The 14,897-nt window shown below is 56.1% G+C and overlaps 1 protein-coding gene across 2 annotated transcripts; it reads right to left on the bottom strand.

The window, feature by feature from the left end:
* Nucleotides 1-534: 534 nt before the first annotated feature.
* Nucleotides 535-11,296, bottom strand: HSPBP1 (HSPA (Hsp70) binding protein 1). Of its 2 annotated transcripts, XM_054588337.1 has the most exons (8): nt 11,101-11,296; nt 10,465-10,762; nt 8,390-8,594; nt 6,712-6,936; nt 3,911-4,066; nt 3,701-3,797; nt 3,105-3,216; nt 535-1,212 (listed from the first exon to the last, which is right to left on the bottom strand). In XM_054588337.1, the coding sequence occupies exons 2-8, from the start codon at nt 10,666-10,668 to the stop codon at nt 1,138-1,140; spliced, it is 1,074 nt and encodes a 357-aa protein (XP_054444312.1). In that variant the 5' UTR covers nt 10,669-10,762; nt 11,101-11,296; the 3' UTR covers nt 535-1,137. The 2 variants fall into 2 exon arrangements, with proteins under 2 accessions (XP_054444312.1, XP_054444311.1); XM_054588336.1 differs by lacking the exon at nt 11,101-11,296 and having other exon boundaries at nt 10,465-10,806.
* Nucleotides 11,297-14,897: the final 3,601 nt, after the last annotated feature.

Here is a 14,897-nt window from a genome sequence, read left to right as displayed (position 1 = left end):
AACGTGGCATTTGACCTCCAATTCTTGGATCCTGTTAGCTACCTTTCCATTTATCCTGAATTTGGGAAGACGGGTGAAAATAATTGGTTGCTCCAAAATCCCAGAAGTAATATCCCACAGCAGAGAAATTATTCTGGCATGCAACGGGGCTCGGCAAGCAGGGTACGGGGGAAGGAAGCACGGCTTCGGAATTAGCCCAGGTCTGAATCCTGGCAGTGTGAACGTGGCCATGGATTAACTACCCCAGGCTCAGCTTCCTCGTCTGAAAAACAATGACCAGGACTCTGGGCTGCAAACAGCAAAATCTCCCTGACTTAATCGGAAAAGCAATTTATTTAAGAAGGTGAAGCAGTCCCTCTGCCTCCCCTCACCGCACACACACACTCCAAATCTCTTGGAGAAGACTGGAGAGACAGCTTGGTGCATTTCAGGTGTGAACGAACCCATGCCCAGCCAGTAATGGCCGCCGCCGCCGCCACCGACACACTAGCAGCGCCTACAGCCTCTGGTGCACGTGCTCCCAACTGCTGTCGTGGCGCCCCAGCGGGCAGCTGTGGCGAGCTTTGATTGGTGAGGCTGAAGTCACATGATGTGTCCCGCACGGTATGCTGGGAAAGAAGGTGGCTTCCACTTTAGGCCTGGGGGCAGGAAAATCTAATGTGAGGGTGACCCCAAATGGAGGAGAGATCAGAGAGGATGGATGGCCAGGAAAGGGAGTGGGTGTGCCCCACACTCCCTCTCGAGAGGGAGGGAGAATGGAAGGGAACAGCGACTCTAGGTTTTAGAGAGCAACACTTCTATTATTCCCCGGTGCCGCCCACAGCCGACCCCTCCAGTGGCTCTTTCCTCCGCAGGCACCCTCCAGAGGTGACAAAGGCAGCAGCGGAAGAGGAGGAGAAACAGCTTTATTGGAAGACAGTGTGGACACATAAGGGAGAATGGAGTGAGGAATGAGGTGGGGTCCAAGGGGCTGGTGCCTTTCTCAGCGCCCCTCTGGGGAGCTGAGCGGAGATGGGCTGGCACGCCCCGGCCAGGCACCCGCGAGGCCCTGCCCTCCTCTGGGCGAGGGCCTCAGGGCTGGGAGGGAAGCAGGAGGCCTAGGGTTCCCACAGAAAGGGGGTCAGAAGCCACTGGGTTTCACCGATCCATGCTGTCGTCCGTTGGGCTGGAGAAACAGGTCTGTAGCAGCTTTTCGCAGAACTCCAGCTCCTCCTGGATTGGGGGCAAGGGCGGGGGCCCTGAGTGCACAGGCCGGCCCCTGCCTCCAACACACCCTGCGCCCAGAGACAGTGCCTCTTCCCTCCCGGGCCCTTGTCGACCCCAGGAGCCTCCCATGGTTCTGCGACCTCTGCTCAGACCCAGAACTCTGTCTCTCTTCTCACCTGCACCTGGACTACTGAACTAAACCCCGGGGTCTCCCGGCCTCTGACCACACCCCGCTGGCCTGTCCTCACATCCTTGGGCTCTTTCTAACTCCCAAACACAACTCACCCCTACTGTCCCTACCTAAAACCCCCTTCCACGGATACAAGCTCCAGAAACCAAGACAGCAAGCACTGACAGGTTGGGCCGCATAAACGTAAAAAGAGTGTGCACAGCAAAATGATGCCAGAAACAAAAATGAAAGAAAACCAATTGTGACTCATCACACAGGATAACAGGGTTAATAATTAAATCAACTGCAGAAACCACCACCCAATAGCTAACGAGCAAAGGATATTGATGAACAGTTAACAAGAAAGGAAAATAAATGCCTAACTTCACTCAGGGGAGAAATAAAGCAGAGTCACCAATCAGCTTGAAAAAAGGTCCAATGATCTGAGGCCGCGCTGTCCTGGCCAGGATGTGGGGCACCCCTGTGGCTGCACTGTGGACCACTTCGCCCTCCAGAGAGAGCAACTTGGCAGCAGTGAATGAAATGACTCTTAACCCTGTAATTTCACCTTTATTATACCTTACCTCGGCCTCTCCCCTTCTAGAAGTTTGTTCTACAGACATACTCACGCATGTAAAGTAACATGTGTGAAAGGTTATTTGTTTAGCAGTGCTGTTAGTGCCTGAGAGAGCCTGCATGTCCCTCAAGAAGGGCAGTGACAGGCGAGGCGCGCCCTGCTGGGCACTGGTACAGGGGGAGAGGGCAGAGCGCGCACCCATGTGCTGCGGAACTGCTAGGAAAGGGGATGTGGCAAGAAGCGCAGGGGCGGTCAGCACAGGCTGCTTTGGCAGGACATGGAGTGAGGAAGAGGAACGGAATTTATAGGCACATGTGCTTGTTTGTGCACAGACTACCTCAGGAAAACCACACGAACTGGGAGAGGTACTGGGTGGCTTGGGACAGGTTGTTTTTCATTTATCTGTGACTTGTTATCATTTTGAATCTCTGAGCTATTTATCACTTATTTGTTACTTAATACCTATATAATTAAATATCTAATGAGTTATGACTGATTTATTACTTATTTTTCCCACTAGGTAGTGAATTTTACCACTGTTACTTAACTAATTAAATATCTAATGGGTTACTTATCACATATTTGTTACTTATGCAGTTAAATAGTTGGTTGCAATTTATAATATACTTGGTTTATATCTTCAAAGGTTTTATTTATTTTTAGAAAGAGGGGAAAGGAGGGAGGAAGAGAGGGAAAGAAACATCAGTGTGCAGCTGCCTCTTGCGTGCCCCCCACTGGGGAGCTGGCCTGCAACCCAGGCATGTGCCCTGACTGGGAATCGAACCAGAGACCCTTTGGTTTGCAGGCCAGCGCTCAATCCACTGAGCCACACCAGCCAGGGCTATTAATCATATACTTGTTATTTCTTGACCTAATATTTAATTTCTAAATATTTGAATATGCTGTAAATAATCTGGGTAATAATTAAATGAGTTTGTTAACCCTTTAAGAAACTCAGATTTCCCCCTTCTCCCTGCCGACAGCACGAGGCCCACGGGAGGTGGCAGCTGTGACTGCTGAATGGGCGATGACAGAAACGGGTGAATGAAACACACACAGCCTGGAGAACAGACCACAGAGACCTGGGGGCAGGGAGGGGGCGGGGCCTCCCCGCAGCCCCAGGCCCCGCCCCGGCCTGCCCGCCAGCCCCACCTGGTACTCCTCGTGCTGCTGCAGCAGCTGGCACCGGTGCCGCAGGAGCTCCTCCAGGCCCAGCTCTGGCTCCCGGCACTCCCGCACGCCCTGGGGGAAGTCCGTCACCAGGCTGCAGGGACAGGAGAGCAGTCCTTGGTACCTCCCTCTACACAGCCCCACTGCCCAGGCTACCAGGGAGCCGGGGACAGACAGTTCCCCACGTGGGGCCTCCGTTTCCCCACCTGCACCACTGATCTCATGCTGCCCCAGCCCATCCCAGGGACTTGCACAAAACAGGGCGCCTAACACAGAGCCTGGCCTGCAGCCGACTCCGCACAGGAAGCTGCCTCCCATTCGCTGGGCTGCTCCATCCCACCAGTTTTTCAGGCGCTAATCTGCTTATACTGTGTGGGGTGGGGATGTCAAAGAGAGCCTCTCCCCCTCCTCGGTGGGCTGCCATGTCCCTCCCCTTACAGGGGAGGACACTGAGGCTCAGAAAGGACCGGTCTGCCCCGGGGGGAAGCCACAGACTCCTGGGTCCCAGGAGAGCGGGGGCCAGAGCCCGGCGGTGCCATTCCCACCCCAGAACTCATTCTCTTGCGGCCCCAGCGCACCTGCACAGGGCTCCGAGCACGTGCTCGTGGAAGGGGCTGTGTTCTGTCCGGACGAGGGCCACTAGCTGCTGGACCATCCCCATGGAGCACAGGGTCTCTGAGGGAAGAGCCTCAGGGGTCAGAGCGGCATTCGCCACCGCCCTCTGTGCCCTCCCATCCCCCACCATCCATCCTCCAGGACCACCCCAGGCCCGGTCCCGGCTGCCCCACCTTTGTGCTCCGGGTGGCCCACCAGCAGGTTCTGCAGCAGGAACGCCGACTTCACCTTGAGCTTCTGCACCTGCTGCTGCATGGCCCGCATCAACACAGAGAAGCCGTCCAGCCGGAGGAACTGCAGCAGCCCGGCCTCCTGCTCCCGGACCAGGCCTGTAGGAGGGGAGAGAGGATGGGCCCAAAGGTCATGGTCACCATCACCACCATGGTCACATCACCGCCATCATCGCCATCACCGCCATCACCAGCACCACCATCGTCACCATCACCGTCAACATAAACACCACCATCACCGCCATCAGCACCATCACCACCGTCATCAATTTTTATGGGCCTGTGCTTCACAGGCATTATCTTTTTTTTTTAGATTTTATTTATTTTTTAGAGAGAGGGGAGAGGAGGGAGAAAAAGAGGGAGAGAAACATTGATGAGTGAGAGAAACATCGATCGGCTGCCTCTTGCACGCCCCCAACCGGGGGCCTGGCCCTCAACCCAGGCACATGCCCTGACCGGGAATTGAACCAGCAAGCCTTGGGTCTGCAGGCCGGCGCTCAATCCACGGAGCCACACCAGCCAGGGCGCATTATCTTTTTTAAGTGTATTTTTATTGAGATACAATTAATGCACGCTATTTGAAGAAAATTCTGCCCCATCCCTCCCCAACCCGGCTCTGGCCCTCGGCACCTCGGGGGCACCAAACCCCTCTGTCTGCCCTCTTGGCCAGGGTGCCCCTGGACTGTCTGTCCACCTGTCTTCCAGTTTTGGATGTGACTTTCCAAATGCCACCTCCTCCAAGACTCGTCCCCTCACCCTTGCCAGAATTCCTCCCTCCCTCCCAGAATCTCCTCCTACCCAACCCCTCCCCATTCTTCTCCCAGGTGACATAATAAATATTTGGTCTCTGTCCCCCACTCCTGACACCAAGTCCCTTAATCCCTGAGACCTCCTGGTGATAGGATCATCCTTTCTTCTAATAATGTGACTCTGGGTGGGCTCCTGGAGGGGACCAGTCACCAGAAAGACCAATCTGCGATTAACAACTAGAAATTCCCCGCCCCGCCCCCCATCCTCCAGAGAAGGGAGCCAGGTTAGAAATGGAATCAATGATCTGTCCTGCCTATGCGACGAAGCCTCCACAAAATCCCTAAACGAGGGGGTTCGAAGAACTTCTAAGTTGATGAACATGTACATCCACATACCAGGAGGGTGACACACCCACACTCCACGGGGACAGGGGCTCAGGACCCTCCCAGACCTTGCCCTATGTACCTCTTCATCTGACCATTCATCTGTGTCCTTTACCACATCCTTTACTAATAAACCACTACACGGAAGTCACTATTTCCCAGACCTGGGTGGGGCATTCTAGCAAATCATGGAACCCAAGGAGAGGGTTCGCGGGTCACTCAGAAGCACGGGAGGCCCAGGCTTGCGGCTGGTACCTGAAGCAGGCGCCGCCTCGTGGGACAGACCTCAGCCTGAGAAGTCTGTGCCCCCTCCAGACAGTGCCCAGCTGCGGAAAACCCGTGCACGATTGGCGTCGAGGTGCAGTGACTAGAGGCGGCGGGTTTTCCTCAAGCTTCAAACAAACACAGACCTGCCGCACGGCCCAGCCGCCCCACCCGTAGGTGTAAACACCCAAGAAAAGTCCAAACTACTGTCCGCACAAACACTTGTCCACACCTGTTCACAGCAGCATCACTTACAAGAACCAAAGAGTAGGAACAACCCCGATGTCCAACTGGTGAACAGATGAACTAAACGTGGCCCCTCCACAAACGGAACAGGATTCGGCCATAAAAAGGGATGAAGCACTGACACCTGCTATAAATGCGGATGATCCTTAGAGACCGAGGCTGAGCCAGAGAAGCCAGTCACACGGGACACATGTGGAGTGATTCCATTTACAGGAAGCATCCAGAACAGTCAAATCCACAGAGACGATAAGCAGATCGGTGGTTCCCAGGGGCTGGTGGGAGGGGCGGGGGGGACCGCTCCTAGGTACAGGGTTTCTTTTTGGGGGTGATGAAATGGTCTGGAATCAGGCAGCGGTGATGGCTGCATAACCTTGTAAATACACTAAAAGCACTAAATCGTGTACTTAAAAAGGATAAATTGTACGGCCTGTGAATCCTCTCTCAATAAAGCTATTAATAAAAGAAAAAAAAAGGAACGGTGAAACCAGCTCCCAGCCCGGCACACTGAGATAGAAGAGGGCCCGGCACACTGTGGACGCGGCTTGGCTCGAACCCCAGCTCCGCGCGTCCTGGCGGGCGCCCTGGGCTGTCACTTAGGCCCCCTGGCCTGGCCTCTGCCGCACGTGGGCTCAGAGGGTGTGGGGGGGGGGGCTAAACACGTTAACCCCCGAACAGGCCCCGGCCCAGAGAGAAGCCCCACACGTGTTAGCATCCTCCCCGTCCCCACCTGGCACCTGTGCCCCGGAGGCAGCCCGGGTGAGAGCCACTGGTACCTCTAACGGGTGCCGCTCGACGACCTGGCCTCCCCGGACCAGGGATGTCAGCAGGGCCGGGGCTGAGGACCCTGGTGGGCACCGCGCACTCGAGCTGAGAGGCCTTCCTGGGCCACCAGGATCGGGCGCTCTGATTAGCAGGGGGCTGGCGAGCTCAGCGCCCTGTTCCCAGCACCCAGCATGGATCCCCGGCAGGAACTGCCGATAAATGAACAAATGAGGCCCCTCTCCTTCCGCGCCCAAGTAGATCCCTACCGGCCCGACTCTAGGGCCAGCTCCGGCCCCCTGGGACGCAGGCCCCTCCCCAGCAGCCCCCGGGGACACTCACAGGAGATGGCGAAGAGGGCCTTGACGCGCACCGTGTCGCAGAGGTCCCGGTCGAGCAGCCGCAGCAGCTTGCGCAGGGCGCCCAGGCCCAGCACCTGCTCCTGGATGGCCGCCACGTTCTGGCTGCACGTGCCGATGAGCTGCGCCGCCCGCCACCGCAGCTCCGCGGGCCCCGCCTCCAGGTACCGGCCCACCAGCAGGTGCATGCCCGACAGCTGGCAGAAGTCTGTGCCGCAGAGAGAGGAGGGGAGAGCCAGAGTGATGGGCTGAGCTGTGTGCCCCCCAAATTCATCAACTTAGGGGTTGAAGCCCTAACCCCTCAGTGTTTCAGAATGCGCTGTATCTGGAGCTGGGGCCTTACAATAGGCAATGAGGTGACATGACATCACAGGATTGACCCCAACTCAGTATGACTGGTGCTCTTATAAGAGATAAGGACACAGATACACACAGAGGAACGACCGTTTGAGGACACAGGAGGGGACACGGACTTCTGAAAGCCAAGGAGAGGCCTCAGAAGCAGCCAACCCTGCTGACCCCTTCATCTTGGACGTCCAGCCTCCAGAACTGTGAGAAAATCAGGGTCTGCTGTTTCAGCTGCCCAGCCTGTGGTCCTTCGTCACGGCAGCGAGAGCAGAACACTAAATACACCGGAGGGCCGCAGGGGCAGGCTGATGACACCGGGGGGCCTGCCAACAAGTGCGGGCTCGCTCCAGCACCCAGCCAGGGGTCCCTCCGAGGTCCGTGTGTCTCAATAATGTTAGCAGTTGGGGGGTGAGGGGCCCAGGCTCCAGCCCGTGAAATGCCAGCACGGACCCCCCGATCTTCGTGACAATCGGCGCTTCCCCCGTGGGAGCACCTCGCACTGGACCGCAGGCAGCAAACCCCGGCCCACCGCCTGCCTGTGCAAATAAAGCGGTGGTCTTGGTGAAAAAGTTAAACGCAGAGCTGCCCAATGACCACGCCTACACACACCCCTACACACACACTCAGACGGCCGCACTTGCGCACCCCTGATCAGAGCAGCCATTACTCAGAACAGCCAAGGGGGACGCGGCCCAGATGCCTGTCGGCGTGTGCGACCCATACACTGGAGAATTCGCCACAAAAAGGGATGAAGTTCAACGTGGGCTGCAACACGGCCTTCCGACCCCTCGCCCTCACCGGCTCCGCGCTGCCGGGCTGGCCGCCTGCCGCTCCTGCACAGGCCCGGGACGTTCCCACCTCAGGGCCTTTGCACCGGCTGCTCCTGCCAGAGCTAATCTCACAGCTCACGTCCTCGCACCGGGTCTCTGACCAAAAGTGCCCCCTCGGGGAGGCCTCCTCTCTCTCACTCTAGGGAGTGGCAGTGGACTCCCTGCAGACCAGGGTGGAATGGCCAGTTTGCAGGTGTGTCAGGGAGGCAGTGGATGGCACCTGTCACAGGCTGGCGGTGCTGAGGGGACAGAAGGTGCCATCCTTGCTCCTGGTGGCACCGGGGACTGGGCAGTCCCACCTGGGGCCGGAACCAGAGCCCGACTGGACAGGGGAGCGGCCGGAGGCTGGGAGGCTGGAGAGGAAGCCGAGACAAAGGGGGAGGGGGAGCCGCACAGGGCGGGAGCTGCGAAAAAGGCCAGAGAGAGGGGGACCAGGCGCAGAGGGGGCAGGCCCCTGAGGCTGGGGCGCCCGCCAGGCCGTACCTGCAGCGTTGTCCATGTTTTCACAGAGGTCGGCCAGCAGCTCCAGGGCCGCCTCGCGCTCCTGCTGGTCCACGGCCAGGTCGGCCTCGCCGGCCGGGGAGGGCGCAGGCTGCGACAGCACACGGAGGCAGTTCTTCATCTGCTCCACCTCCTCCCGCTGCCCCCGGCAGGCGGCCGACATGGCTTCCTGCAGCCACTGGCGCCTCTGCGGGAGGAGGCAGGGGGGCGTCAATCAATTCATCGGGAATCAGTCAAAAAAGTAATTCGTGAATGTCTTTTTTGTTTGTTTGTTTTCTTTTTTTTAAGTCACTAATAATAATTGCCAGTATCAGAGCTAACCATTCCTTCAGTCAACATTTATCTGTTGAGCTTCGTTTCTACTGACAGACTCTTGTCTAGTCACTAGATCTACGGCAAGAGAGGCTATGGGAAGGGGACAGAGAGAGCAGGACTCCTTGGTTTTGGTCACTAGAAGGAGATGGGGAGGACAATGGCACAGGAGCAGGTGTGGGGCAGCAGCAATGGATGAGAGCTCGTGTTTTGACGTGTCATTTGAGGGATCGATTGCACACCCAAGGTAAGACATGGACCTCAGGCTGCCTGCAGCTCAGAGAGGAGGCCCGGCCTCCACCTGGAGAGCTGGAGCGCGGGACAGTTCTGTGGCAGGGGCCGTCCCGTGCCCTGTCCGAGGCTGGGCAGCATCCCTGACCGCCACCTGCTCCATGCCAGTGGCACAGGCCCCCCGTTTGCAACAACCAAGAACGTCTCCACACACTGCCAAACGTCCCCTGTGAATAAAACCACCCCGGGTGGAGAGCCGCTGGCCTAGGGACACGTGTTTGCGAGCCGTCAGAGTGAACCCGCAACAGGACGTGAGCCCACACAGGAAGTGAGCGGAAATAAAAGGAATCCTGGTGCCTCCATCGTTCAGAGCCTGGGGAACGAGGAAGGGCCAGCGAGTAGGATGAAGACCAGGACGCTACGTTGCTGTAGAAGCCAAATGAAGAAAGAGATCAAGGAGGGGGCACTGATCAAAGGCTGTTGTTATTCCATCACATACGATACGGTGAGAGCTGAGAAGTGGCTGCTGGAACTTTTGTTTGTTTCTTTATTTTTTTCCAGTCCTTGTGTTAACTGCTCGCGTAAGGGCTCTGCAGTCACAGTCCTGGATAGATGTGGGCAAGAGGCTGCTCTTTCTATGCCTGTTTTCTATCTCATTGTCCTAGAGATGGAACTGGATAAGCACAAGCTTTCGTATACAGGCCGACCTCAGCGATTGCGGATTCAGCTCCGGATCATGGCAAGACAGCAAGTATCACAACGAAGTGAGTCCTAATCTTCTTGCTGGTGGCGGGTCTTGCCATCAGTTTGTAAAAACGGCAACATCCATGAAGAGCAATACAACCTGGTATCCCTGTACTGTAATTGCTCTTATTTATGAAATGTCATTCATCACAAATACTGTCATTAATCTCCAAAACCACCCTATATAGTATTATTGTTATCCCCTCTTCGCAGATGTGAAAACTGAGGCACAGAAAGGTTGTGACTTGCCCAAGATCGCACAGTCAGCCATCCCCAAAGCCTGTGGTCAGACCTAGGCACTCTGCCCAGAGAACCTGTGCTCTTAATGAGAACGAACACCCGGCCTGCCTTCAGGAGCACTGCCTATGCGCTGGATGCTGCGTGGAACCCTACCTAAACTAGAATTTCAGAACTACCCTAGGAAGGGCCATTATTATTCTTATCATCAACTTGCAGATGAGGACCCTGAGGCTCAGAGACTAAGTGATATACCCAAGGTCACACAGCTGGACAACACAGAATTACCCACGAGGGTATTCCTCTTCCCAGCATGGGACCCAGGGATCTGCCCCTCAGGCAGTTTTCAGATTTGACCTTCATTCACTCTACAATAACCCCACCAGGCACAAGTTATCGACTACTGAGTCCTCATACCCAGACTCCTGTCCCCCGCCTACGACAACTCCAGCTTCTAGTCCCCCAAACCATGCTTCCCAAGATGTAGCTGTACCCACACCCCTCGCCCAGCTTCTTGCGCTCCCCCGCTTTACCTCCTCGCTCATGGGTTCTGGAGGGGGGTCCGGATCCTCAGAGCCGGCCGTGATGGCCATCTGCAGCAGGCCTTGGAGGTTGCGCGGCGGCGGGGGATTGCCCGAGCCCCCCGCTGAGGAGCCGCCACCCCCTGATGAGCAACCCTGGGAGGCTGCGGGCAGCGCCAGGGGGAGGCGGCTGCCCCCCGAGCCGTGGTCCGCCATGGGCTGTTTGTGAAGAAGGGGAGAACGTGCTGGGGGTAGGAGGTGGTCACCGCGGAAGTAGCTCTGCCGTCCTGGCGGGTCGACTCCAGGGGGTCTGCTGAGAAGGCGGCGTTTTAGGGGAGTTCGGTACCCCACCATGACACCGAACTACTCTGCCCACACCCACCTTAATCACGGCCCCCTTTCCTTCCTTCAAACCATCCGGACCCTTCCCCAAAGCCACAAGCCCCGCCTTCCTCCCTAGCAACAGGCCCCACCCACTCTCCCTAGCAACCTAGCAACCCCCCTCCCCTATCTTCAGTGCTTGCATCCTCGTCTCTTAGCAACACCACTGTCCCGCCTCCAAAGCAACAAGCCCCTCCTTGGGTCGTCACATCAACGAATCTCCTCCCTCCTCTGCGAAGAAGGCAGACAGAGACGGGCGGACCTCACCTCCCCGAGCCTCCAGTCGCCACAGCTACTGAAGACAGAGTCGCCCGCACCTGACTCTAGTGGGCGCAGCCATCTTGACCGGAAATACGCAGCTCTCTTCTGGAAATTTCCGGTGCACCCACCCGGCTTCGTAGCTGGAGATGAGGCTTTTGCCCAACTCTGAAGTCAGGCTCTTAAGCCCTTCCCACTCGGCGGGATACCGCGGTCGGCCCCGCCCCTCACGTGCGCCCTGCCCAGGTCTGGCCCCGCCTCCAACGGACCCCGCCCACACCCCTGTTCCGTGCCCTTTTCTACACTCTACCCCTTCCCGCCACCTCAGACTCCGCCCCTGTTCTAGGCCTTTCGGCCTCTCCCAGCTAAGCCCCGCCTCCGTACCCGTGCGCGGGCCGCTCCCGGTCAGACCCCTCCCCTTAGGGACTCCGCCCCCCTCTTGCCCCGCCCCCCGCCTTTGCAGGTTGTGCTCGCTGGTCCCGCAGCTGCCGGCCTTTTTCCCCTTCCTGTGAGCCTCCACGCCGTGACTTACTGGAGCCCTGGGTTCTCGCTCCTGATATCTGACCCACGCAGCCTTTGGCCCACCGCACTCCTTGTCTTGGCCTCAGTTTCCCCATTTACTTTTTCTCCACATGGCCACTCCTGTGCAAACAAAACCCCCTCAACACTCCCCTGTATCTCGTAGAATCTTCCTTGGGTCCTACCAGGTGCAGAGGAGGGGGATTCTTGAAGCAAAATACCCAGGCAAGGTTGTTTGGGAAGCTCGCAGTCTGTGCGCCCGGATTCGGAGCTCAGGGCTGGGAACGAGCCCCCGCAAACCTGGTCTGTAGAGGTGCTGGCTTTCGGCTGGGCTTAAGGGAAACCCTAGTTCTAGTCTTCCATAAGAGTTCCCCGCCCCCAGGAAAAGATTGTAGTCAGCTTTAGTGGGGGCCCACAGTCTCAGATGTATTGAGCTGCTGGGCCTGGGGTATGCAGGGCCATATTTTGGGCAGAGATGGGAAGACAAATACGTAGACCCTTTGTGTGAGTGTGTGTGTTTGCAGTACTGTGGAGGATAATTATCAGACAGAGAGATCTGGACCCATGGGTACCCTACGATATTCATTTTCTATGTCTGCTCTTAATAAATTACCAAACCCTTGGTGGCTTAAAACAACACAGATTTACTCTCTTACAGTTCTCGAGGTTAGAAGTCCTAAGTGGGTTTGGACTTGTGGACTTGCACTGGGCTAAAATCAAGGTGTCAGCAGGATTGTGTTCCTTCCAGAGGCTCCAGGAGAGAATCCCTTTTCTTGCCTTGTCCAGCTTGTCGAGACCCCCTGCATTCCTTAGACTGTGGCCACATGACTTTGGCTCCTGCTTCCGCCGTCCCTCCCGTCTCCTCTGACTCTGAACCTGCTACTGTCCTCTCCTAAGGACTCTTATGACTGTATTTAGGGCTCACTCAGATAACCAGGATCACCCCAACAAGTCACACCTGCAAAGTCTCTTTTGCCATGTAACGTGACGTATTCACACGTTCTGGGAATGTGGCTGTGACATCTTTGGAGGCCCTTATTCAGCTTACCATACCTATGTATGCCTATGCACAAGTCTATCTATTATATAGATACCTATAAAGTTATTCACAATATTATATAGTATATATGCACGTGTAACATGGAACCGTATATAACGTTATTTATATGAATACAGGTATAATATGAGGTGGCCTAAATGGTGGTCCCAGGTACTGTATAAAAGCCATAGCCTTTATGCCGTGACTAGTGAGGCTCAGGCGTTGGTTGTCATCTTGCAAACTCAGAGGTCACTGGTTCGATTCCCGGTCAGGGCACCTGCCTGGGTTGCAGGCCAGGTCTCCAGCGGGGGGCATGAGAGAGGCAACTGATTGATGTTTCTCTCCCTCTCTTTCTCGCTCCCTTCCTCTTTCTCTAAAAAGAAATAAAAATCTTTAAAAATAAATAAATAAAAGCCACAGGCTTTACAACGTAGGGCGATCATATAATTTTTCCATTTCTGGCAAGACCCAAGAATGAGAATGGACCCTATGCATAATTACAGAATAGCAGGAGTAAACCAGGACTCCTAAGAGCCTACAGATCTGTTTTCTTACGCCTTTTGGTCTCACTCCCCACCCCCACTCCCCTTCGGTCACACTGACCCCTCCAGTGTTCCCACAGCCCAGCAAAGCACAATCCCAGCCAGAGCCTTCACACTTCCTGTTTCCTGTTAGCGCTGAATCTAAAATACCACACTCAACAAACACTTCCTGTCCCCTTTCCCTGCTTCAATCTCTTTAGCACTGATCACGCCTCTCTAATGGACCAGATATTTTGCTTGTTTATCTTTTTTTTTTAGTTAAATATTTTATTTATTTGTTTTCAGAGAGAGGAGAAAGGAGAAAGAAAGGGAGAGAAACATCGATCGTCGATGCTTGAGAGAAACATTAACCGGTTGCCTCTTGTTTGCCCCCAGATGGGGACTTGGCCCACAACCCAGGCATGTGCCTTGACAGGGAACTGAACCAGTGACCTTTCTCTTTGCAGGCCAGTGCTCAATCCACTGAGCCATACCAGCCAAGGCTTTTTTTGCTTGCTTATCTTGTTTCATCATTTGCCTCATCCATTAGGACGGAGGCACCATAGGGCAGAGGTCTTTGCTGGCCCTCACCACTTGCCGCGTTTCCTGGCTCAGACTTGGCACTCAGTGGTGGTTCATGAAAAAAGGTGCTTGACCAGGAAGCCGCAGGCTCCTGGGTACACTCTGTAGGGGACCTGGGGGCTGAATGGGTGCCTCACACCTTTTGGTACCTGAGGCAGGGAAATCCTGAATGGCGTGGAAATCCGGCTGAGCAGATCCGTGGATATGCTACAGTGGGGACATGCGATTACATTGGGCCCACCTGAGGATCTAGGGGACCCTGTGGTGGGCACAGAGAATACACACGGGTCTAAAAAAAAAATACACAGCACCCTCAGGGGGTTCTGGAAGATTCTCTGTAAGAACACAGAAGATCCTAAATGGAGGTGTGGAACCAAGCTGACTCGTAGCCACCTGCCCTGGGCTGTGGGTGGATATGGGTCAGAAAGGAGACCCTGGAGGGTGGGCTTGGGGGCCTGGGGGAACAGAGAGAGTCCGGTCAGCGACTCCCCGAATCCCTCCCCTCTCTCTGCCTGTGCCCCTCATCTATCCCCATGTTCCCCAGGGTCTGGCCCTCCACCTGTTTACTCGTCCACCCCTGTCTTTGTTCCTCTCTCTCTGTGGCTCTTCCTACATCTCCCTCTTTCTCTCCAGCTGTTTTCCAAACCTCTCCCTCCACCTGCCTATTTTTCCCAGGCTGGCTTTTTCTCCCCTCTCTGTCTCTCCACCTGCTCCCTCTCTCTGCTTTCCTACAGCTCCCCATCCTCTTGCCTCTCTGCTCTCCATCCCTTCCTTCTCTTCCATTTCTGCCCATCGCTGCCGGTCTCCGTGTTGCCCCAGCCCAGCCCTGCTCGTCCCCATCTCTGTCGCTGCCATCTCTGTCTCTCTGTGGGACTTCGTCTCCTTTCGTGCAATTACATGCCCGCCGGTCTTTGCTGGGCATCTCTCCATCCTCTCTGCTCCTGCATCCCTCCCTTCCTCCCTGCATCCTCCCACCTCCTCGCCCTCCCTCCGGCTCCCAGGCCCGCCCCCTGCCCTGCTCCCCCCCCCTCCGAAAGGGTTAACTTTGGGGAAGGGCCCGGAGTCCCCGGATGGTGATGTCAGCTTGCCGGAGAGAAAGGACGAGGTGGCGGGGGGAGGCGGAGAGGAGGAGGAGGCGGAGGAGA

This window comes from Pteronotus mesoamericanus, unplaced genomic scaffold (assembly GCF_021234165.1).
Source record: "Pteronotus mesoamericanus isolate MK-2021 breed Mesoamerican mustached bat unplaced genomic scaffold, CSHL_Meso_final scaffold_128, whole genome shotgun sequence".
Classification (NCBI taxonomy): domain Eukaryota; kingdom Metazoa; phylum Chordata; class Mammalia; order Chiroptera; family Mormoopidae; genus Pteronotus; species Pteronotus mesoamericanus.
The sequence above is the reverse complement of the archived record's forward strand: the minus strand, read 5'-3'. Positions and strand labels throughout refer to the sequence as shown.

Excerpts from the sequence above, each read along its gene's own strand:
- HSPBP1 (XM_054588336.1), bottom strand. The coding sequence starts at position 10,806 with ATGGTGGGGTACCGAACTCCCCTAAAACGCCGCCTTCTCAGCAGACCC. Across the intron at positions 8,595-10,464 it reads CAGAACCCATGAGCGAGGAG|AGGCGCCAGTGGCTGCAGGA; the intron begins GTAAAGCGGGGG and ends CTCCTCCCGCAG. Across the intron at positions 6,937-8,389 it reads AAACATGGACAACGCTGCAG|ACTTCTGCCAGCTGTCGGGC; the intron begins GTACGGCCTGGC and ends TCTGCGGCACAG.